This window comes from Cetorhinus maximus, chromosome 18 (genome assembly GCF_964194155.1).
Source record: "Cetorhinus maximus chromosome 18, sCetMax3.hap1.1, whole genome shotgun sequence".
Classification (NCBI taxonomy): Eukaryota; Metazoa; Chordata; class Chondrichthyes; order Lamniformes; family Cetorhinidae; genus Cetorhinus; species Cetorhinus maximus.
In genome coordinates this window covers 72,031,839-72,056,535 of record NC_135896.1, presented here as the reverse complement: position 1 = coordinate 72,056,535, position 24,697 = coordinate 72,031,839, and the positions used below count along the sequence as shown (strand labels likewise).

Genomic DNA, 24,697 nt, shown 5'->3' with positions numbered 1-24,697 from the left:
CATAAAATCATTTTGTAAAATGCAAGTCTAATTACCCCAGTTTTAGCATCTTCCTCCAACATCTTCAATCGCTTTTCTTCCATGTCCCTTTGTTTAATTGCCTCCCAGGTAAGAGGGTTACAATTGTTGTGTCCAGGTAATAGCCTAAAATATCTGTCCTTTTTTTGATCATAGTAAAATCCAGGTAGCTCTAAAAAAAATAAAATGACCCTTTACTAAACAGCATGGACAGTTCCATTTCTGCATCCAAACATGCACAGCTTTTCAAATAGGTATTGAATCAATGTCTTTGCAAGGCACCCTGAGCATCCTAGTGGTCTCAATGGGACCATTTGAAGAAATGGAAAAATGGCTGAGGAATGTGAACAAAGGAGGACTGGTGAAATGAGTAAACACATGGCAGGTGAAATTTGACACAGAAATATGAAGTGATTCACTTTGGTAGAAAAAATGAGGAGACGCAATATAAACTAAATGATACAATTTTAAAGGGGTGCAAGAACAGAGAAACCTTTGAAGATGATAAGTTGAGAAGGCTGTTAAAAAGTGGAGAGATCTTTATGTTTGTAAAAAGAGACAAAGTACAAAAAGCAGGAAAATTACACTAATGTTTTATAAAACACTGGTTAGAGCACAGCTAGATTATTACATCCAGTTCTGCACACCACTGTTTATAAAGGTTGTCAAGACCTTGGTGAAGATGCAGTGGAGATTTGTGTTTCCTACTTCCCATTTTCTATCAACTTTATATGTATCCTAATTTTTAAGTAACTAGGCCAAAATAACTTGAGCATCCAGAGTCCATTCATGTGCGCATTTTGGCTGCCGCTCTGGACCCGAGCCTATCGCTTTACTTCAACTTTCTAACTTCTTTCTTCTGTCCCTCTTCAAGACCCTCTCTTGTATTGTCATGACTCCTTTCACTTCTCCTCTCTCAGATTCTCTGCCCCTCGCAATTCCCTACCTTAATCTTTCAGTACTCCTCGATCTTCCTGCTCTCTTACCACATTCCTAGCCTTGATTCTCTCTTGGGTACGCTAAAGCTTCACTCTTCTTTCCACAGATGATGCTTAACCTGCTGAGCTTTTCCAGCAATTTTTATTCTTATTTCAGATTTCCAGCATCTGCAATATTTTGCTTTTGTACCTTCCCTCCATCTCTCTCATTGCATCCTCCGACAGAACTTGGCATTGACTGAGCATGAACAGCAACCCCAATTGCCCATCCATTTCTCTCATTGACCTTCTTGCCTAGTAAGGCCAATGGGGGCTAATCTTTCCCATGTTTTTCCTGTGATACTCACCCCTCCCACTGCTGAACCTGTGGACTCTGTCAGCAGATTAGCTCCCACCATCTCTCTACACATCTCCCTCTAGAGTGTCTGTTCATTTATGAACAAGGCCCTTGCCCCCCATGAACTTATTGTGGATGATTGCATTGATATCATAGCCTTTATATATGATGCTACCTGCCCCTCAACGGAGCCTCCCTGCCTAGCTATATCTTTCACCTCTTGCCCGTCAAGTCCAATGCTTTGACTGTTTGGCACTTATCACCAGATCACACCTTGACCTGAGCTGCTACTCCTCTGACATGTTCTCTTCCTTTGAGCATCCCCCTTCCTCCACCTCCTCACCTCTCATTCAAAATTATCGTTCTCTACCGTCCTCTCAAGTATGAAGAAAATATTCTCATCGAGATTTCTTCTGGTTTCTTTCCTAGCCCTCTGCACCAAACAATTTCTCATCCTTGGTGATTTCAATCTCCATCTCAACTCATCTTGCTCTCTCTCCTCTGATCCTCCCTCAATCACTCCCTCCATGTAAACTCACCAACCCAAATTCACAGTTAACCCCCCCTTCCTACCTTCCACTGGGCCACAATCCCACGACCGAATATCAAGCCATTGTTTCCAGCACTGACCTCATCTCACCTGGAGATCTTACCTCAACAGCTTCCCACTTCATAGTCCCCCAACCCCGAACAGCCTACTTCTACTTCCTTCCGAAAATCCATAAACAGACTGTCCTGGTAGACCCATTGCTTCAGCCTGTTCTTGCCCCATTGAACTTATTTCTTAACTTGACTCTTTTTTTCTCCCCTTGTCCAGTCTCTTCTCACCTACATCTATGATTCTTCTGATGCCCAATGTCATTTGAATAATTTCCAGTTTCCTGGCCCTAACTGCCTCCTCTTCACTATGGATTCCAAATCTCTCAACATCTCCATCCCCCATCAGGAAGGTCTGAGGGCTCTCCATATCTTCCTTGACCAAAGGCCCAAACAGTGAACATCCACCACCAGCCTCCTCTCATTGTTCTCTCATTGAATAATTTCTCCTTTAACTTGTCTCACCTCCTCCAAATAAAAGAGTACCCGCATGAGCCCTAATTATACCTGTCTTTTTGTGGGGTATGTGGAACATTCCTTGTTCCAGTGTTACACTTTTGCTGGCACACCGATGACTGTGCCAATTCTGGACACCACACTTTAGAAAGGATGTCAAGGCCATGGAGAAGGTGCAAGGAAGATTTACTAGGATGACAAAAGCAGCTGCAGAGTGCAAGTCCCTGTGGGCCATGAGTGCTTCTCCAGCCCTTCAAGCAAATCTCCACTTTCCTTCTGTCAATCACAGTCACTTTTCACTGTTGTGATTGACCAACACCCACAAATCCCTAAATCTCTCCCTCCTGATTACTGGGCTCTTCTCTCTGCACCCTACTCCCCAAACTCCAATCTCTCCTAATTGCTGGGGAGCGTCCCAGGCTGCGATTTCCTGCTTTCCCACCAGCCAACTTCTCAATCTGGTTGATTGGCAAATGGAAACAAAATAAAAATAAAAACAGAGGTCCTGTTGTTGACATAAACAAGATCTCCCTCTGCTGCTACCCCATCTCCCACCATCATGCTCCTCCATCACTATTGGGTCATATGTTCCACTCGAGGGAATCCTGACTTTGAAAAGTTTTCTCTCATCAGAGGGTCATTAGTCCATGGAATTCTCTTCCCTAGAAAGCAGTGGAGCCTGGATCATTGAATTTATTCAAGGCTGATTTGGCAGATTTTTGATAGACAAGGGAGTCAAGGATTATGTGGGTGCAGATGGAAAAGTGGTTACATAGAAACATAGAAAATAGAAGCAGGAGGGGGTCATTCAGCCCTTCAAGCCTGCTCTGCCATTCAATATGATTCTGCTCTCTCCCCATACCCGTTAACGCCTTCACAGCCCTCTGTGGCAGAAAATTCCACAGGTTCACCACCCTCTGAGTGAAGAAGTTTCTTCTCATCTCAGTCCTAAATAGCCTGCCCCATATCCTGAGATTGTGACTCCTTGTTCTAGACCCCCCAGCCAGAGGAAACATCACCCCTGCATCCAGTCTGTCCAGCCCTGTCAGAATTTTATACGTTTCAATGAAATCCCCTCTTATTCTTCTAAACAGTGAATACAGGCACAGTCGGCCCAATCTCTCCTCATATGACAATCCTGCCATCCCAGGAATCACTCTGGTGAACCTTCGCAGCGCTCCCTCTATGGCAAGTATATCCTTTCTTAGGTAAGGAGACCAAAATTGCACACAACACTCCAGGCGTGGTCTCACCAAGGCCCTGTACAGCTGCAGTAAGACATCCTTGTCCCTGTACTCAAGTCCTCCTGCAATGAATTTGCCTTCTAAACTGTTTGCTGCACCTGCATGCTTGCTTTCAGTGATTGGTGTACAAGGACACCCAGGTCCCTTTGTACATCAACATTTCCCAATCTATCACCATTTAAGTAATACTCTGCCATCCTGTTTTTCCTACAGAAGTGGATAACTTCACACTTATCCATGTTATACTTCATTTGCCATGTACTTGCCCACTCACTCAAATTGAATAAATAGCCTTGAAGCCTCTTAACATCCTCCTCACCACATTCCCACCTAGTTTTGTGTCATCAGCAAATTTGGAAATATTACATTTGATTCCCTCATCCAAATCATTAATATATATTGTGAATAGCTGGGGCCCAAGCACTGATCCTTGTGGTACCCCACGAGTCACTGCCAGCCATTCCAAAAAAGACGCATTTATTCCTACTCTGTTTCCTGTTAACCAATTCTCAGTCCATGCCAATATATTACCCTTTAATTTTGCACACTAACCTCTTATGTGGGACTTCATCAAAAACTTTCTGAAAATCCAAATACACCACACTCACTGGTTCTCTCTTACCTATTCTGCTAGTTAGATCCTCAAAATACTCCAGTAGGTTTGTCAAACATGATTTCCCTTTCATAAATCCATGTCGACTTTGTCTAATCCCGTTGATGTTTTCTAAGTGTTCTGTTATCACATCCTTTAGAATAGACTTTAGCATTTTCCCTACCACCGATGTCAGGCTAACCGGTCTGTAATTCCCTGTTATCTCCCTCCCTCCTCTTTTAAATAGTGGAGTTACATTTGCCACCCTCCAATTTGCCGGGACTGTTCCAGAATCTACAGAATTTTGGAAGACGGCAACCAACGCATCCACTATTTCCATGGCCACCTCCTTTAGTATCCTGTGATGTAGATTATCAGGCCCTGGGGATTTATCAACTTTCAGTCCCATTAATTTCACCAGCACTGTTTTTTTAGTAATACTAATTTCCATCAATTCCTCCTTCTCACTAGACCTTCGATTCCCTAGTATTTCTGGGAAGCTATTTGTGTCTTCCTCCATGGAGACAGAACTAAAATAGTTGCTTAACTGCTCTGTCATTTCCTTGTTCTCTATTATAAATTCTCCCGTTTCGGACTGTAAGGGACCTCCATTTGTCTTCACCAATCTTTTTCTTCTTACGTACTTATAGAAGCTTTTACAGTCCTTTTTTATGTTCCTTGCAAGTTTACTCTCATACTCTATTTTTCCCCTCTTAATCAATGTCTTGGTCCTCCTTTGCCAAATTCTAAACTGCTCCCAATCCTCAGGCTTGCTACATTTTCTAGCAACTTTATATGACTCCTCTTTGGACCGAATACTATCCATAATTTCTTTTGTTAGCCATGGTTGAGCCACTTTTCCTGCCATATTTTTGCGCCAGAAAGAAATATATAACTGTTGCAATGCATACATTCGTTCCTTAAATATCAGCCATTGCCTATCCATAGCCATGCCTTTTAATGAAGTTCCCCAAACTATCTTAGCCAACACATGCCTCATACCTTCGTAGTTTCCTTTGTTTAGATTTAAGACCCTAATTTTGGATTGGACTACTTCACTTTCCAAACTAAGGAAGAATTCTATCATGTTATGGTCACTGTTCCCTAAAGGACCATGCACAACAAGATTATTAATTAACCGCTTCTTGTTGCACAAAACCAAATCAAGGATAGCCTGTTCCCTAGTTGGTTTTTTTAGACCAGTACGTCGAGGAACCATCTCGTACACACTCCAGGAATTCATCTGTCACAGTATTATTGCTAATTTGGTTTGCCCAGTCTATATGTAAACTAAAGTCACCCATGATTACTGTAGCACCCTTGTTACATACATCTCTAATTTCCTGTTTAATACCATCCCCCTACCTTACCACGACTGTTTGAAAGCCTATAGACAACTCCCACTAATGATTCTTAGCTCCACCCAGACAGATTCTACATCTAGATTTTCTGAGCCAATATCCTCTCGCACTATTGTACTGATTTCATCCTTAACCAACAACGCCATACCACCTCCTTTTCCTTCTTGCCTGCCCTTCCTAAATATTGAATACCCTTGGATATTCAGTTCTCAGCCTTGGTCACCCTGCAGCCATGTCTCTGTAATCGCAGTCATATCCTATCTGTATACATCTATTTGCGCTGTTAACTCATCTACCTGATTATGAATGCTCCGTGAATTCAGATACAGTGCCTTTAGATTTGTCTTTTTACACATCTTTTTTTGTACTATGGCCCTACTTGCTGCTAGCCCCTGTTTCCTCTGCCTTCCACTTTTGCTTCCCAGTTTTCTGTCTTTCATTTCTATCTTTGTTTCCCTCTCTTGTGTCTCCCCACCGAGGCTCCCACCCCCATGCCGCTCTAGTTTAAATCTTCCCCCACAGTACTAACAAATACTCATGCGAGGATATTGGTCTCGGTCCTGCAGGGGTTCAACCCATCCAGTTTGCACATGCCCCATCTTCACCAGAATCGGCCCCAATGCCTCAGGAATCTAAATTCCTCCCTCCTACATCATCTCTCCAGCCACGCATCCATCTGGTCTATTCTCCTATTCCTGATCTCGCTAGCACATCGCCCTGGGAGCAATCCTGAGATTACTACCTCTGAGGTCCTGCTTTTTAATTTATTTCCTAGCTCCCTATGTTCTGCCTGCAGGTCCTCAGCCCTCTTTTTACCAATGTCATTGGTCCACGACATATGGACCACGATCTCTGGCTGTTCACCCTCCCCTTCAGGATGTCTTGCAGCCGCTCAGTGACATCCTTGACCCTGGCACCAGGGAGGCAACATACCATCCTGGTGTCACGTCTGCGGCCACAGAAAGGTGCGTCTGTTCCCCTTACAATACAATCCCCTATCACTATTGTTCTCCCACTCTTTTTTTTGTCCCCGCCCCGTGCAGCTGAGCCATTCATGCCATGAACTTGGCTCTCACTGCATTCCCCTCAGAAACCAAATGGCAAATCTGTTAGAGAGGGAGATGGACCCAGAGGACTCCTGAACAACCTGCCTAGTGCCTTTACTCTGTCTGGCGGTCACCCATTCGCTTTCTGCCTGTGCACTCTACCTGCGGTGTGACCACCTTACTGTGCGTGTATCCACGAAGATCTCAGCCCTGCGGATGCTCCACAATAACTCCAGCCGCTGCTCCAGATCCAAAACGCGGATTTCAAGTGGCTGCAGTTGGAGACACTTCCTGCACACATGGTCACCATGGACTCTGGAAGTGTCCCTAACTTCCCACATCGCAGAGGAGCATTCCATGTGACTGAGCTGCCCTGCCATGACTTACCTTTAAATTACTCCTTTTACTCTTACTTCTAGTTTAGAGAATATTAAGGACAGTAGAAATACTCATCAAGTTCTACTTACCAAGGCCATTGCTCTTCTTTCTGAGGAAAGGTAGGAAATGAAAGGATCACCTCCTTTCTTCACGGAACTCCCTCACTCACCAAACTCCAACTGAAGCACTCAAATGCAGCCCAAGACAGCACTCAGTGCAGACAAGGCAGCACTGTAGATGGCCTGTTTTATGCTCCCTGATTCTATCTTCTGAAAACTTGTTTAAGCCAGTGATCCAATTAACTAGCTGCAAGCAGAGCCTGAATGAGCCCTGTTTTAAAGCTGGAATAAAACTCACCTTCTCCCAGCCCAGAGATCAACTTTTAGTTAATTGCTTAACTAAAGAAAGACTAGACTGTCGATAGAAATTAACCCTTAAAACTCCCTCACTCACCAAACTCCAACTGAAGCACTCAAATGCAGCCCAAGTCAGCAATCAATGAGACCACAATCAGATCAGTCATGATCTTTATCGTTTGGAAGAGCAGCCTTGAAGGGCCAAATGGCCTACTCCTGCTCCTAAGTCATAAGCCCTAGGCCTATATTCTTTCAAAGTATGATTCTGAAATGAGGCGTCAGTCTCTCTCACCCGAGTCAGAGGGTTTTGGTTTCAATTCCTACTCCAGATCTTGCGCACAGAAATCAAGGCTGACAATCTAGTGCGGGCCTGAGGGAGTGTTGCAGAATCAGATGAGGCATTAAACTCTGTCTGCTCTCTCAGGTGGACATAAAAAATCCCATGGCACCATTTTGAAGAAGAACAGGGGAGATATCTCCACTGTCCTGGACAATATTTATCCCTCAAATCGACATCACAAAGTCAGATTATCTGTCCTTATCGCATGCTGTTTACTGGACCTCACTGAATGCAAATTGGCTGCCATGTTTCCTACATTACAACAGTGAATACACTTCAAAAGCACTTCACCGGCTGTAAAGCTCTTTGAAATGTCCAGCAGTCATGAAAGGTACTAAGATGAATGTATTTTTTTTATATAAGTAAGGAAGGTAAAAGTGTTCCAGAATATATTGTGTAATGTGGAGGATATCATGTTATACCTGGATCAGGGAGATTTTTCAGCAGCTCATTATGCCAGATTGGAGTGCATAATCAAACCACTCTGAGGGAAAGGAATTAAATATCCGTCAGCAATTGTGTCTTCACGTTGTAATTTTAATAACAGGTAGGGAGACGTTTGTAAATACAGGCTTTTAATAAGTATCTCAGTTGATTTTCTCTCCCCAGCACTACGCCCTCCCTACAAGCATTTACAAGCTGCAGGTAACTTGCTTGCATAAGAATAACACTGTGTCAAGCCTCAGGACAGCAAGAGAAGCAGTTTACCAATAACTCACTTGAATTCACCTTAAGCCTCCCTCATAATGACAATCCAAGTTTATCCAGTGAACTGTTGTACCATATAAATAAGAAAGATTCCAAGTTTGATGTTTGGCCTGTTCTAACTGAAGCAAATGCAGGGTGATAGTAGAGGTTGTTGCGGATATCTAGTTAATGGTTCCTGTGTTTTAAAATTTAACTTATAGTTTCAGGAATATAACTTTTAGGTTGTAGGTTAAATGTGGACAAATGGGTACATCTGGCCAAGATGCTGATCAGCAACCCTGGAGGTGAAGGCTATTCAAACAAGCTTGGAGTTTATTACACTTAAAAGGTTAGGGTCATGTTGAGTTAAAAGGTTTAGAAAGGTAAAATCATAGCAGGTGGACTTATTTAGCTAAAGAACTGCAGACATGATGTCTGCAATCATTTCAGAATAGGAAGAATGTGCAGGGTTACATGGAGAAGTTGGGGGAATGGCAGTAAGTGAATGAATCATTCGGAGAACCAGTGCAGACACTGGCTGAATGGCCTCCTTCTGTGCTGTAACAATTCTGTGGTTCTGTGACTTTGAAGGGCAGTCCAGAGAGATGTTATTGTAGAAGTGTACAGAGTAGGAGCAAAATTAGTTTAAAAGCATGCATAAACCCTGGAAGATTGCAAAACCCATTTACTTCTTCAAATCAAAGATGAAATTGTAAATGAGGGATAATTTACATGTGAGGCCATCCTGCAGCATGCTACGTCATTATGGAGCTTACAGAGGTTCTCTGGCTTCAATTTATCTGGGTGTTTGCTGAGAGAGTTAGTTGCAGCTGGGCCCTGGTGTGTGTGGTTTGCAATTCACTGAGAGAAGATAGCCAAAGTAAATGACAGTTAGTAAGCCTGCACTGTAAGCAAAGAAAAAGCTAACTTCATCATTCACGTGTGGAATGAAGGTAGAACCTAATCTCAGTTTGGAATTCATGAGGGAAAAGAAGCTGGAAAATTGCCTAGTTTGAAGTGAGTGGAAGCATCTACAGTGGTCCTCACAGACTCTTGTGGCAAAAGAAAGCGCCAAGCAGATCAACTTGGAAGTATTGAGAAGGCAACCAGAACAAGGGACTGAGGCATCCACAGTCAAGAGGTAGTAAATGACAGTCTTACCTCTGAGAATAGCTAAAACCTAGGAGAATTAAAGGGCCAATCCTCCTGTCTCCGGAGCGTCGGAGACTGCACGGATGACTGAAGATGGGTGTCCGAACCCTGTGGAAGTTCTGATGTGTGGAGCTACGTGGTGATTACCTGGGAAGATTCAACTTCTGATGGGCAATTTCCTTGCTCCACAGGAACCTTCACGCATGCCTCTGACTCTGAGTTAGTCAGAGACTTCATACGAACATACGAAGTAGGAGCAGATGTAGGCAATTCGGCCCCTCCAGCCTGCTCTGCCATTCAATAAGACCATGGCTGATCTGTTTGTGTTTCGAATTCCACATTCCCATCTTCCCTTGCCTTCTGGCACTTCCACAGAGCTAACCCAAATAGCTATCCAGGAAATGTTAGACAGATTAAAACCTAGTCTAACACCTGGGTAACTATATAACCCCCAAGTCACTCCACCTGCATCCCTGACTATCACCCCCGCAACCATCCGACTGCCCCCAGACCCGAGGCCTGCCCCTTCCCCCCCTCCCCCCTCGGGCCACCTGGCTACTCACTTCAATCTACTCCCCCTGACCACCTGACTACACCCCCTGACCACAACCCCCCAACCAGACTACCCCCTGACAACCCCAACCAGACTACTCCCCTGACCAGCTGACTAGACCCCCAATCACCCAACTACTCCCAACTGCTCCCAACTCAAGCTGACCCAACTACTCCACCGACCAGCTGAATTACCTGACTGAGCCCCCCAACCCAAGCCGACTACTTTCTGACCACCCGACTAATTCCCGATCCGACCTGGCTACCACCTGACCACCCCCCAACCCGACCACCACCCCTGAGCTGACCCAACTACCCCTCCCGACCAACAAATTACCCTTCTGACCTGTCCACCACTCACCCATCCTACTGACTCACCCACGCGTCCTCTCATTCATCCATCCACTCACCCATTCATTAAGATTAAAACCGGACCTTTAAACTTACCTTATGTCAGCTAGTGCCGTAAAAAGGGGATGTATACTGTCTTCCCTGCCTCTTCTCTGCTCTGATGGAGTTCCCTTGAGGAAAGCTGGCATCGGAAGACTCCAGAAAAAATGCAAAGCTGCAACAAGTCAAGGGAATTTTCGAGCACAGCGGCAATTTAACGATCATTGCTGCTGCTTGGAAGATGCAGGCCAAAGTAATTTCCAGAGAACTGTGGCAAACTATTGGGTGGTCCTGACAGAAGTAAATAACTCTTAAGAGTATAAGAGAATTCTTGGGGGAAGGGTAGAAATAGATTTTTTTAAAAATATTTTAGGAGAATATTGTGTTATTCTGTAAAGAAGGCTATGGCTGGGGTGTGTGTGTGCGTAAGAGAGAGAGATTTAATTAAGCTGGGCAAGAGATTGATAGGAGTCAGGTTGTCTGGGGGGGGTGGGTTTGAAATATGGAAAGGTTAGAGGTGTTAAGTTTGAGGTACAAGTAAGTAGGTTAGATCTAACATTTGCATTTTTAGATAAGTTGAGAGTTTGTTTGAATATCAAAGGGGAGTCAGAGGTAAAAAGAAACATGTTTGCATCTTGTAGGAGTCCCATAGGTAAATATTAGTGGGGATATTATTGACCCAAAAGCAAAGACAAGATAGGGACACAAAAGATTTTATATTTGGAGGGATTTGAGTTTCAAAGAGATATGAGAATAATGGAACCAAAGATGAAAGAGGAAAAGGATGTTTTAGAGTTACTGTGGAGAGCTTAGGTTAGAGATAGCTGGAGCTGTTTGAGCTATAGCTGGAGCATCTGGGCCAGGAGAGGATGCAGTCTCAATCAATCATCCAGCCAAGCCAGAAAAGTTATGGTCTGCAACAAGCAGTTTTATTCTGAAGTGGATTCCACCACAGAGTGGATGAGGGTAGAGATCATTTGGTATGCCTTTATTAAAGCGACAGCAGTTTGCCTTGGACAATATTACTGGGTATAGTTGGACATCTATAAGGGAGTGTTGTCTGGAAGTGTTTACTTGTGTGTTGATCAAGTATAGATTTTTTTTTGGAATGTTTTATAAGACGAACCTTAATGTATAACTGTAATCTTGTGTGGTTTAAGTTAATAGTGTTTGTTTTGTTTAAAAGTCTTTTCTATACGGTAAAGTTTGTTTTTGTTTTAAAGACATATTGGGCCATAAATTCTGTGGAGTGGCACTCACAGTTGGATTGCCACTCCACTCCTAGTTACTTACCCTGAAATGCAGCCACACCATTCTCGCCCGACTTTCTGTTGAGGGCAGCTGAGTCAAAAGTAAGGAAGATACACCCCTGTATTACGGCACTAGTGCTGGCGGAATGGGGGTGGTATTTGGGAGGAGTGGGGAGGGTAGTCAGGTGTTTCTGTGAGGGGTCAGGGAAGGTGAGTAGAATCTCATGCAGGTTCGGGAGGTAATCGGGATGTGGAGAGGTAGTCGGGGAATCCTGTGGAAGGACCGGGGTGTGGGTGGAGTCCCGTGGGGGGTTAGGGGTGGTCAGTATTATAGTTACCCAGAGGGTTAGAAGTGGTTTTAATTCTTCCAACATTTTCTGGGTAACTATTGCTGTAAGACAGTCAGAACCATCTGGAGTTTGCAATTTCAATCGGAATTTCAGATGGCTCCCAGTGCAGGGCAGTTGCCCAACGGAAGTTTGAACCTCCCGGGCAACTGCCATGCAAACCTTATGTGGGGACTTCCGGGGGTGGGGGGGTGTGGTGGCCAGCACATCTCTGGGGTACCCCGTGGGTATAATGCCCTGGAGATTGGAAGTTACAGGCCGAAATCTTGTGGTGTAGTTCTACTGGTTAAAATAAGGTGTTCAGATTTCTCTTTAAATGCTAATGGTCCCTAACCGGATGGTAACAAAGTGCTACACATTTGGCTTCAACAGTTCCTGGATGATAAGAGTAGGAGGACAAATTAGTTAGGGTTCCCGCTCCTGACCTCAATTCATTGACGCCTGCTGGAAGAGTAGGTGACCACTGAGAAACACACCAGAGTTCAGCGGTGATGAAAGTAATTGGCTTCGTCACTTTTCTCTACATAGGGTGCTTTGATTATGCTCAACAATCTGCAGAGTAATGATCAGCAAAATCAATAACATGGTACATGTCGGTCATGCAAATTCAAGCTTAAAGGAATGCAGTTGCATAGTGGAATTATATAACAAAACCACCTGTGATCATATGGCTTCCTAATACTCACTGGTGAGCCTTGCAGACTAATAATGGCCACATCGTCAATCTAGCAGGGAATAATTAGTGCCCAATAAATCAGAAAACAGCTAAGGGCTTTAGGAAGTAAGGGGAGAGGAGGGAATTGGTCGCAACTAAACATCATCCATTCAACATGCAGACTTTCAAATGTCTGATCTTTCACTAGACTATTTACTATGGTGTTATTTGATAATGTTACAATGGTGTTTTTTGTTAACATAATTTCATGATTATGAAATATGTTTAGATGGAGAGAGCTAACAATGCCAGGTAAGAGATTTTGTGAAGTTACTTTGACAGTGTGAGCAAGTTAAATTAACATTGATGGAGGCCATCAATAACTTAGCTTGCTTCAATCATTAATTTGATTAATCAATATGACTCATTGAGATTACTTCCAACTATCAAAGCTTGCATTTTTAACAGAAATTTTGCAAAAACATAAGCACTGAAAGGTTTGTTAATTATTTTAGAACAGCTTATTTTTATGAAATTAAATAATGGCACAACAAGGCATCATGATAACAAAGACTCCAAGATCAGATTCCTTGTTCTTGTTTTATCCAGCACAGTCAAATCACTAAATGGCAAACAGGAAGATTCCATTCAATCAACTCACTCTTGTGAATAAGAAAAAAAAATTGCAATTCCATTGCTCCTGTCATGACCCCAGGACATTCTAAAGTACATCACAACTAATTAAACACTTTAGAAATGTAGTCATAGATGCAATTATAAAGAATGTTATGGTACAGAAATAAATGATCCACCTCAAGTCTCCTTTGGCGTTTAAGCTGTACACAAGCCTCCTCCCATCCCATCAAAATATCCTTCCATTCCTTTCTTCCTCATGTATTTATCTGGGCTCCCATGAAATGCATCTATGAATTTGCCTCAATTACGCCTCGTCAAAGACATAATGGCACAGAGGAGGTCATTCGCCCCATCGAATACATGCCAGCGCTCTGTAGAGCAATACCGTCAGTCCCATTCCCCCACTCTATACCAGTGTACCTGCAAGTTTATTACCCCCAAGTGCCCATCTAATTTCCTTTTGAAACCATTCATCATCTTTGCTTCCTCCACCCTCAGGCAGCAAGTTCCAGGTCATTACCACTTGCTGCATAAAAAAAAGTGCTTCCTGATATTCACCCGGAAGTATTAAACAAAACCTTAAATCTGTGTTACCCAGACCTTGTACCATCAACTAATGGGAATAGCTTTTCTTTGTCTACTGTGTCTAGCCCTGTGATAACCTTGTACACCTTTATCAAATCTCCCCTCAATCTTTTTTGCTCCAAAGAGAACAACTGCAGTTTCTCCAACCCAATCTTGTGGCTAAATTACCTCATCTCTGGAACCATTCTGGTATATCTCCTCTGCGTGCTGTCAAGGATCCTCACATCTTTCCTAAGTGTGGTGACAAGAACTGGATATATACTTTATTTGTGGCCTAACCACAGCTTTATGAAGATTTACCATGCCGTTGGAAGATTTGTGGGTACCTTTTAGACGTTAACTGTCATTCTATTCACATATTCTCTTTGCAGTCTTAATTTCCTCTTCAGTTCCTCTCTCTACCTATTGTATTTGATTAGGTTCTCACTTGAAGAATTCACCTGACGTATGTCCCTCTTTTTTTGTTTCATCATATTTGTTCTCTCCTCACCATCCAAGGAGCGCTGGCTTTGGTTCCCTGCCTTTCCCTTTTGTTGGAATGTACCTATCCTGTAGTTGAAACATCTCCTCCCTAAAGATCACATACTGTTCCATTACAGGTTTTCGTGCCAAACTTTGGTTCCATTTTAACTAACTAGATCCTGCTCATAAGAAAATAAGAAGTAGGAGCAAGGGTAAGTCGTTCAGCCTCTTGAGCCTGCTCCCCCATTCAATAAGATCACGGTTGCCCTGATAGTGGCCTCAACGCACAGTAGCAGCAGTGTGCACCATCTACAAGATGCACTGCAGAAATTCACCAGGGCTCCTTAGACAGCACCATCCAAACCCATGACCACTACCACCTAGAAGGACAAGGGCAGTAGATGGGAACACCACCACCTGGAAGCTCCCCTCCAAGTCACTCACCATCCTGACTTGGAAATATATTGCCGTTCCTTCACTGTCACTGGGTCAAAATCCTGGAACTCCCTTCCTAACAGCACCATGGGTGTACCTACACCACATGGACGGCAGCAGTTCAAGAAGGCAGCTCACCACCACCTTCTCATGGGCAACTAGGGATGGGCAATAAATGCTGGCCCAGCCAGTGAATCCCACATCCCACATGAATTAAAAAAAACTCCACTTTCCTGCCTGCCCCCATAACCCTCAACTCCCTCATAGATCAAAAATCTGTCTGATTCAGCCTTGAATATATTTTCTGTATACTGCACTCTGGGATAGAGAATTCCAAAGGCTAACACCCCTTGGGGAAGAATTTCCTCTTCATCTCTGTCTTAAATGGAAGACCCCTTATTCTGAAACTGTGCCCTCTAGTTCTAGATTCCCCTATGAGGATAAACATCCTCTCAGCATCTATCTTGTCAAGCCCCCTCAGAGTCTTAATGTTTCAATAAGATCATCTCACATTGCTCTAAAATCCAATGAATAATAGCTCAAGCTGCTCAACCTGCCTAATTAAACAAACCCTTCATCCCAGAAATCAACCTGGTGAACCTTCTCTGAATGGCCTCCAATGCAAGTATATGCCTCCTTAAGTAAGACCAAAACTGTACGCAGTACTGTAAGTCCTCACTTAATATTGTGTTTGCGTTCCTGAAAAGTGAGCCATACGTTCCTATAGGAATCAATGTCTTTTTTTTTATTCATTCACGGGATGTGGGCTTCGCTGGCTGGGCCAGCATTTATTGCCCATCCCTAGTTGCCCTTGAGAAGGTGGTGGTGAGCTGCCTTCATGAACCGCTGCAGTCCATGTGGTGTAGGTACACCCACAGTGCTGTTGGGAAGGGAGTTCCAGGATTTTGACCCAGCCACAGTGAAGGAATGACGATATATTTCCAAGTCAGGATGGTGAGTGACTTGGAGGGGAAGTTCCAGGTGGTGGTGTTCCCATTTAACTGCTGCCCTTATCCTTCTAGGTGGTAGTGGTCGTGGGTTTGGAAGGTGCTGTCTAAGGAGCCTTGGTGAATTTCTGCAGTGCATCTTGTAGATGGTACACACTGCTGCTACTGTGCATCGGTGGTGGAGGAGGTGAATGTTTGTGGATGTGATGCCAATCAAGTGGACTGTTTCATCCTGGACGGTGTTCAGCTTCTTCAGTGTTGTAGGACCTGCACTCATCCAGGCAAGTGGGGAGCATTCCATCACATTCCTGACTTGTGCCTTGTGGATGGTGGACAGGCTTTGAGGAGTCAGGAGTGAATTACTCATTGCACGATTCCTAGCCTCCGACCTGCTCTTGTAGCCACAGTATTTATATGGCCAGTCCAGTTCAGTTTCTGGTCAATGATAAACCCCAGGATGTTGTTAGTGGGGGATTCAGTGATGGTAATGCCATTGAACATCAAGGGGCGATGGTTGGATGCTCTCTTGTCATTGCCTGACACTTGTGTGGCGTGAATGTTACTTGCTACTTGTCAGCCCAAGCCTGGATATTGTCCAGGTCTTGTTGCATTTGGACATGGACTGCTTCAGTATCTGAGGAGTCACGAATGGTGCTGAACATTGTGTAATCACCAGTGAACCTCCCCACTTCTGACCGTTTGACGGAAGGAAGGTCATTGATGAAGCAGCTGAAGATGCTTGGGCCTAGGACACTACCCTGAGGAACTCCTGCAGTGATGTCCTGGAGCTGAAATGACTGACCTCCAACAACCACAACCATTTTCCTTTGTGCCAGGAATGACTCCAACCAGCGGAGAGTTTTCCCCCTGATTCCCATTGACTCCAGTTTTGCTAGGGCTCCTTGATGCCACACTCGGTCAAATGCTGCCTTGATGCCAAGGGCAGTCACTCTCACTTCACCTTGGGAGTTCAGCTCTTTTGTCCACGTTTGAACCAAGGCTGTAATGAGGTCAGGAGCTGAGTGGCCCTGGCGGAACCCAAACTGGGCATCAGTGAGCAGGTTATTGTTGAGAAAGTGCCGCTTGATGACCCCTTCCATTACTTTACTGATGATCAAGAGTAGACTGATGGGGTGGTAATTGACTGGGTTGGATTTGTCCTGCTTTTTGTGTACAGAACATACCTGGGCAATTTCCCACTTAGCCGGGAAGATGCCTGTGTTGTAGCTGTACTGGAACAGCTTGGCTAAGGGTGTGCAAGTTCTGGAACACAAGTCTTCAGTACTATTGTCAGATTATTGTCAGAGCCCTTAGCCTTTGCAGTATCCAGTGCCTTCAGCCGCTTCTTGATTCTTGATTCACGTGGAGTGAATCAAATTGGCAGAGGACCTCCGGAGGAGGCCGAGATGGATCATCCGCTCGGCACTTCTGGCTGAAGATTGTTGCAAATGCTTTAGCCTTATCTTTTGCACTGCTGTGCTGGGCTCCTCCATCATTGAGGGTGGGGATATTTGTGGAGCCTCCTCCTCCAGTGAGTTGTTTAATTGTCCATCACCATTCACAACTGGATGTAATAGGACTGCAGAGCTTAGATCTGATCCGTTGGTTGTGGGATCGCTTAGCTCTATCTATCACTTGCAATTTATGCTGTTTGGCATGCAAGTAGTCCTGTTTTACAGCTTCACCAGGTTACACCTCATTTTTAGGTTTGCCTGGTGCTGCTCCTGGCATGCCCTCCTGCACTCTTCACTGAACTAGGGTTGATCCTCTGGCTTGATGGTAATAGTAGAGTGGGGGATATGTTGGGCCATGAGGTTACAGATTGTGTTCAAGTACCATTCTGCTGCTGCTAATGGCCCACAGCACCTCATGGATGCCCAGCCTTGAGTTGCTAGATACGTTCGAAATCTATCCCATTTAGCACGGTGGGAACACTACACAACAATGTATCCTCAAAGTAAAGGTGGGACTTCATCTCCACAATGACTGTGTGGTGGTCACTCCTACCGATACTGTCATTGACAGATGCATCTGCAGCAGGCAGGTTGGTGATGATGAGGTCAAGTATGTTTTTCCTTCACCACCTGCCACAGACCTAGTCTAGCAACTATGTCATTTAGGACTCAGCCAGCTCAGTCAGTAGTGGTGCTACCAAGGCACTCTTGGTGATGGACATTGAAGTCTCCCACCCAGAGTACATTCTGCACCCTTGCCACCCTCAGTGCTTCCTCCAAGTGATGTTCAACATGGAGGAGCACTGATTCGTCAGCTGACGGAGGGTGGTAGGTGGTAATCAGCAGGAGGTTTCCTTGCCCATGTTTGACCTGATGCCATGAGACTTCATGGGGTCCAGAGTTGATGTTCAGGACTCCCAGGCAACTCCCTCCCAACTGTATACCACTGTGCCGCCACCTCTGCTGGGTCTGTCCTGCCAGTGGGACAGAACATATCCCGGGATGGTGATGGTGGAATCTGGGACATTATCTGTAAGCTATGATTCCATGAGGATGACTATGTCAGACTGTTGCTTGACTAGCCTGTGAGACAGCTCTCCCAATTTTGGCACTAGCCCCCAGACGTTAGTAAGGAGGACTTTGCAGGGTTGACAGGGCTGCGATTGACGTTGTCGTTTCTGGTGCCTAGGTCGATGCCGGGTGGTCCATACGATTTCATTCCGTTTTTGTGAAAACCAGAGTTAGGTTTCTTCGGATATTTCTCACCCAGAAAAACCAATGTGCAGGTTGAGATACAGTACTGAACTGTGCATTCCTAGCTGAAATAACTTGCAAAATAGAATAAATCACTAAATATAAAATAAATACTGCATATTAGGTACTTTAGGATCTTTCTCGGCAGAAAAAAATTAAAACATAAGTTGAAATGCTGTCCATTCCTAAAGGCCTTCATTTATAAATGAAATAACCTCTAAAATAAAATAAACACTAAAATTTTAAAGAAATACAATATACTGTGAATGTAAATAAATATTAAAGAAACACACTCACCTAGATTTGGATTGAAGGGGGTCCATCCAATGGCAGATGTTGGTTGGTGCAGGTTGCCACTGAAGTAGAGTTCATCTGCTTCCTGCACCAACCACCTTCTTCTACTAGATGGAGCACATGCTCAGACCAGGAATGGAGTGAGGAGAAGAGGAGCATTTGAAGAAATCCCCAGTGGTGGCAACAGACATGGGGGCGTTAAAAGTAAGAATGGGAGATGGGAGTGGAAGCGCTGGGGAAAGGTCATGTATAAGTGTAGGCCACAGAACAGGAAGTCTGTGGCAAACAACACTGAAGCGAAACTCGCCACGTTAAACTGTTGGTTGTCACTACTTTATTGGCAAAACAACGTTAAGTGAGTCAATGGAGGACTTACTGTACTCTAGGTGTGGCCTCACCAATGTCTTGTACAATTGTAGTAGCAAGACTTCCCTGCTTTTATACTCCATTGCTCTTGCAATAAAGGCTAACATTCCATTTGCCTACTTGATGTATCTGGATGCTAACTTTTTGTGGCATAGTGGTATTGTCACTGGACTAGTAGTCCAGAAACCCAGGATAATGCTCTGGGGACCCAGGTTTGAATCCTGCCATGGCTGATGGTGAAATTTGAATTCAATAAAAATCTGGAATTAAAAGTCTAATGATGACCATTATCGATTGTCGTAAAAACACATCTGGTTCACCGATGTCACTTAGGGAAGGAAATCTGCTGTCCTTGTCTGGTTTGGCCTACAAATAACTCCAAACGCACATCAATATGTGGTTGACTTTTAAATACCCTCTGAAATAGCCTAGCAAGCCACTCAGTCGTATCAAACTGCTAAAAAGCCTAAAAGGAATGAAACCGGATGGACCACCATCAAAAATGACAATGGAAACTCAACCCTGTCAACGTCCTCCTTACTAACACTGTGCCAAAATTGGAAGAGCTGTCTCACAGACTAGTGAAGCAACAGCCTGACATAGTCATTCATACTCATGCAATCATACCTTCCAGACAATATCCCAGACACCACTATCACCATCCTTGGGTATGTCCTGTCACACTGTCAGGACAGACCCAGCAGAGGTGGCGATACAGTGGTATACAGTCAGGAGGGGCTTGCCCTGGGAGACCTCAACGTCCGACTCCAGACCCCATGAAGTCTCATGGCAAACATGGGAAGGAAACCTCCTGCTGATTACCACATAACACGCCTCCTCAGCTGATGAATCAGCGCTCTTCCACTGATGAATCAGTGCTCCTCCATGTTGAACACCACTTGGGAAGAAGCACTGAGGGTGGCAAGGGTGCAGAATGTACTCTGGGTGGGGGAGTTCAATGTCCATCACCAAGAGTGGCTCAGTAGCACCACCACAGACCGAGCTGGCTGAGTCCTAAAGGACACAGCTGCTAGACTGGGTCTGTAGCAGGTGGTAAGGGAACCAACAATATAGTTGACCTCATCCTCACCAACCTGCCTGCCACAGATGTATCTGTCCAAGACAGTATCGGTAGGAGTGATGGCTGTGGGCTATCAGCAGCAGCAGAATTGTACTCAACCACAATCTGTAACCTCATGACCTGGCATATCCCCCACTCCACCATTACCACCAAGCCAGGGGATCAACCCTGGTTCAATGAAGAGTGCGGGAGGGCATGCCAGGAGCAAAACCAGGCATACCTAAAAATGAGGTGTTAACCTGGTGAAGCTACAACTTGCATAACAGCATAAGCAGCAAGTGATAGACAAATTTAAGCGATTCCACAACTATCGGATCAGATCTAAGCTCTGCAGTGCTGTCACATCCAGTTGCAAATAGTGGTGGGTAATTAAACAACTCACTGGAGGAGGAGGCTCCGCAAATATCCCCATCCTCAATGATAGGGAAGCCCAGCACATCAATGCAAAAGATAAGACAAAGCATTTGCAAGGATCACAGAATTTTAACAGCATAGGAGGCGGCCATTCGGCCCATTGTGTCTGCACCGGCTCTCCAAATGAGCATTATGACCTGATGCTATTGCCCTGCCTTTTCCCCATATCCCTGCACATTGTTTCTATTCAAATAATCATCTAATGCCCTCTTGAATGCCTCAATTGAACCTGCCTCCACCACACTTGCAGGCAGTGCATTCCAGGTCTGAACCACTCGTTGTGTGAAAAAGTTTTTTCCCACATTACATTTGCTTCTTTTGCAAATCACTTTAAATCTGTGCCCTCTCGTTCTTGATTCTTTTACGAGCGGGAACAGCTTCCCCTACCTACTCTGCCCAGCCCCCTCATGATTTTGAACATCTCTATCAAATCTCCTCTTAGCCGCCTTCTCTCCAAGGAGAACAGTCACAACCTCTCCAATCTATCCTCATAGCTGAAGTTTCTCATCCCTGGAATCATTCTCGTAAACCTCTTCTGCACTCTCTTCAATGTGTTCACATCCTTCCTATAGTATGGCACCCAGAACTGTACACAATACTCCAGCTGAGGTCTAACGAGTATCTTATAAAAATTCAGCATAATCTCCCTGCTCTCATACTCTATGCCCCTATTAATAAAACCCAGGATATATGCTTCATTAACTGCTTTCTCCACCTGTCCTGCCACCTTCAATGATCTATGCACATATACACCCAGGTCTTTCTGCTTCTGCAACCCCTTCAAAATCTCACCCCTTATTTTATATTGTCTGTCCATGTTACAAAAATGCATCATCTCACACTCCTCCGCACTGAACTTCATCTGCCACCTATCTGCCCACTCCACCAACTTGTCTATATCCTCTTGAAGTTCCACACCATCCTCCTCGCAGTTCACAACACTCCCAAGCTTCGCATCATCACGCTCATATCAGCGAATCTTCAGCCAGAGGTGCCAAATGCATGATCCATCTTGGCCTCCTCCAGAGGTTCCCAGGATCACAGATGCCACTCTTCAGCCAATTCAATTCACTCCATGTGATATCAAGAAATGGCTGAAGGCACTGGATACTGCAAAGGCTATGGGCTCTGACAATGTTCCGGCAATAGTACTGAAGACTTGTGCTCCAGAACTTTCTGCACCCCTAGCCAAGCTGTTCTAGTTCAGCTACAACACTGGTATCTACCAGGCAATGTGGAAAATTGTCCAAGTGTGTCCTGTACACAAGGAGCAGGACAAATCCAACCTGGCCAATTACTGCTCTATCAGTCGACTCTTGATCATCAGTAAACTGATGGAAGGGGTCATTAACAGTGCTATCAAGCGGCACTTGCTTAGTAATAACCTGCTCACAAGTGGCAATTAACATTTACGCCACACAAGTGCCAGGCAATGACCATCTCCAACAAGAGAGAATCTAACCATCGCCCCATGACATTCAATGGCAGTACCATCGCTGAATGACCCACTATCAATACCCTGGGGGTTACCATTAACCAGAAGCTGAACTGCACTAGCCATATAAATACTGTGGCAAATACAAGAGCAGGTCAGAGCTAGGAATCCTGCAGCGAGTAACTCACCTCCTGACTCCCCAAAGCCTGTCCACCATCTACAAGGCACAAGTCAGGAGTGTGATGGAATACCCTCCACTTACCTGGATGAGTGCAGCTCCAACAATATTTAAGAAGCTCGATACCATGCAGGACTAAGCGGCCTGCTTGATTGGCACCAAGTCCACATTCACTCCCTCCACCACCAACGTAGTGTGCACCATCTACAAGATGCATTGCAGGGACTCACCAAGACTCCTTAGGCAGCAGTTTCCAAACCTACAACCATTACCATCTAGAAGGACAAGGGCAGCAGACACATAGGAACACCACCACCTGGAAGTTCTCCTCTAAACCATTCACCATCCTGACTTGGAAATATATCGTCATTCCTTCACTGTCTCTGGGTCAAAATCCTGGAACTCCCTCCCCAACAGGACTGTGGGTGTACCTACACCATATGGACTATAGTGGTTCAAGAAGGCAGCTCACCACCACCTTCTCAAAGGCAATTAGGGATGGGCAATAAACGCTGGCCCAGCCAGCGATGCCCACATCCCATGAATGAATTTTAAAAATGTACCAAGACACCCAGATCCTCCTATACCATTCTGTAGCCTCTCTCCATTTAAATAATATTTTGTGTTCTATTCTTCCTACCAAACGGAGGATCTCACATTTTCTGACACTTGGGTAAAAGTGATCATTGTATTGTAAGATTTAGATTAGTAATGCAGAAGAACAACAAACAAATTAAAGCAGAACTTCTAAATTGAAAGAGGGCTAATTTGAATGGAAGGAGTCCTTATTCAATACTCCAATTCCTCCTTTCTCCTTCCTTTCTTGAATGTCTTTATGTGGCCTGATGTTCAATTTTGTTTGATAACACTCCTGTCACAGTACCAAAACGGCTCTTATCAAAGTCACAAATGACATCCCAGGTGATTGAGACAAAAATCTTTTCCCCCATATCATTTCCCGATCTGTCTGCAGCCTTTGACACAGTTGACCACACTATCGTCCTCCAACACTTCTCCACCATTGTCCAGCTGAGTGGGACTGCACTCACCTATCTAATTGTAGCCAGTGTCACTTGCAATGTCACTTCCTGCTCCTGTACTATTATCTCTGGTGGCCCTGAAGATCTATCCTGGGCCCACTCCTGTTTCTCATCTACACGCTGACCCTCGGTGATGTTATCCGAAAACAGGACTCTCAGCTCTACCTTATCACCACCTTACTTGTGACTTCTCCATCATTCCTAAATTATCAGACTGCTTATCCAACATCTAATAGTGGATGAACAGAAATTTCCTCCAAATAAACAATGGAAGACTGAAGCCATTGTCTTCAGTCCCCATTCCAAACTCCGTTGCCCAACTACCGACTTCATCCTTCTCCCTGGCAACTGTCTTGAGACCAAACCAGTTTGTTTGCAATCTTGCTGTCATATTTCACCCCAAGATGAGCTACCGACCACATATTTAACCATCTTTAAGACCACCTATTTTCATATACGTAATATCACCCATAATTTGCTGCTGATGTTAACTGATGTGTTTAATTGTATGCACGCAGTGGGCATTAACTAGGGATTCATTTGAGCACCTATAAATAGTCACAGACCAAACCTGTGATTATTGGGTTAAGTGGTGTATGCTTGTAATGTGTAACTGTAAATAAATACAGAAGTGTGCTAAGATTGGCTCAAGTTCCATCCTTCACCAAGTGGCTTCCTGGAGTAGAACAGTTGAAACCCTCATTCACACCTTTGTTATCTCTAGACTTGATAATGTCAATGCACTTCTGGCTGGCCTCCCAAATTGAGCTCATCCAAAACTGTTGTCTTACTCACATCAAGTCCTGTTCATCTATTACGCCTGTGCTGTCTGATCTACATTGGTTCCTGGTCAAGCAACGGCTTGATTTTAAAATTCTCATCATTATTTTCAACTCGCACCATGGTCTCACACCTCCCTATCCCTGCAATCCCCTCCAGCCCTATAATCCTCTGAGATATCTGCACTCATCATAATTCCCGATTTTAATCACTCCACTATTGGTGGCCATGCCTTCAGTTGCCTGGGCCCTAAACTCTGGAATTCTAAAATTCTCTAAACCTCTCAACCTCCCCTTTTTCCTTGAAGAAGCGCCTTAAAACCAACTCTTACACTAAAGTTTTGGTCATAGGCCCTAATGTCACCTTATGTGACTTGGTGTTAAATTTTGCTCTATGACACTCCTGTGAAGCATCGGAAGTTTTATTACGTTAAAGGCACCATATGTATACAGGTTTTCCCCATCTAATCATCACTCACCCTTTCCTCTTCCCTCAGGGTATTAACTGCTGGTAGGGTAGTGTTATACAAACAGCAGCAGATCTCTAGTATCTGATTCAAACAGACAAAAGTCCTGTGTCAATCTTGACAGTGAGTATCATCAGACTATAGGTGAACATGGAAGGCATTGCTGCTGAGCCC

The 24,697-nt window shown here is 44.5% G+C and overlaps 1 protein-coding gene across 1 annotated transcript in view; it reads right to left on the bottom strand.

Annotated features, from left to right (window-relative positions):
• Positions 1–24,697, bottom strand: part of wdr21 (WD repeat domain 21) — a 122,494-nt gene that overhangs the window by 81,224 nt on the left and 16,573 nt on the right. The window contains exon 5 of the mRNA XM_078563286.1: positions 36–190. Coding sequence (XP_078419412.1) covers positions 36–190 — 155 coding nt within the window. The remainder of the gene's footprint in view (positions 1–35; positions 191–24,697) is intronic.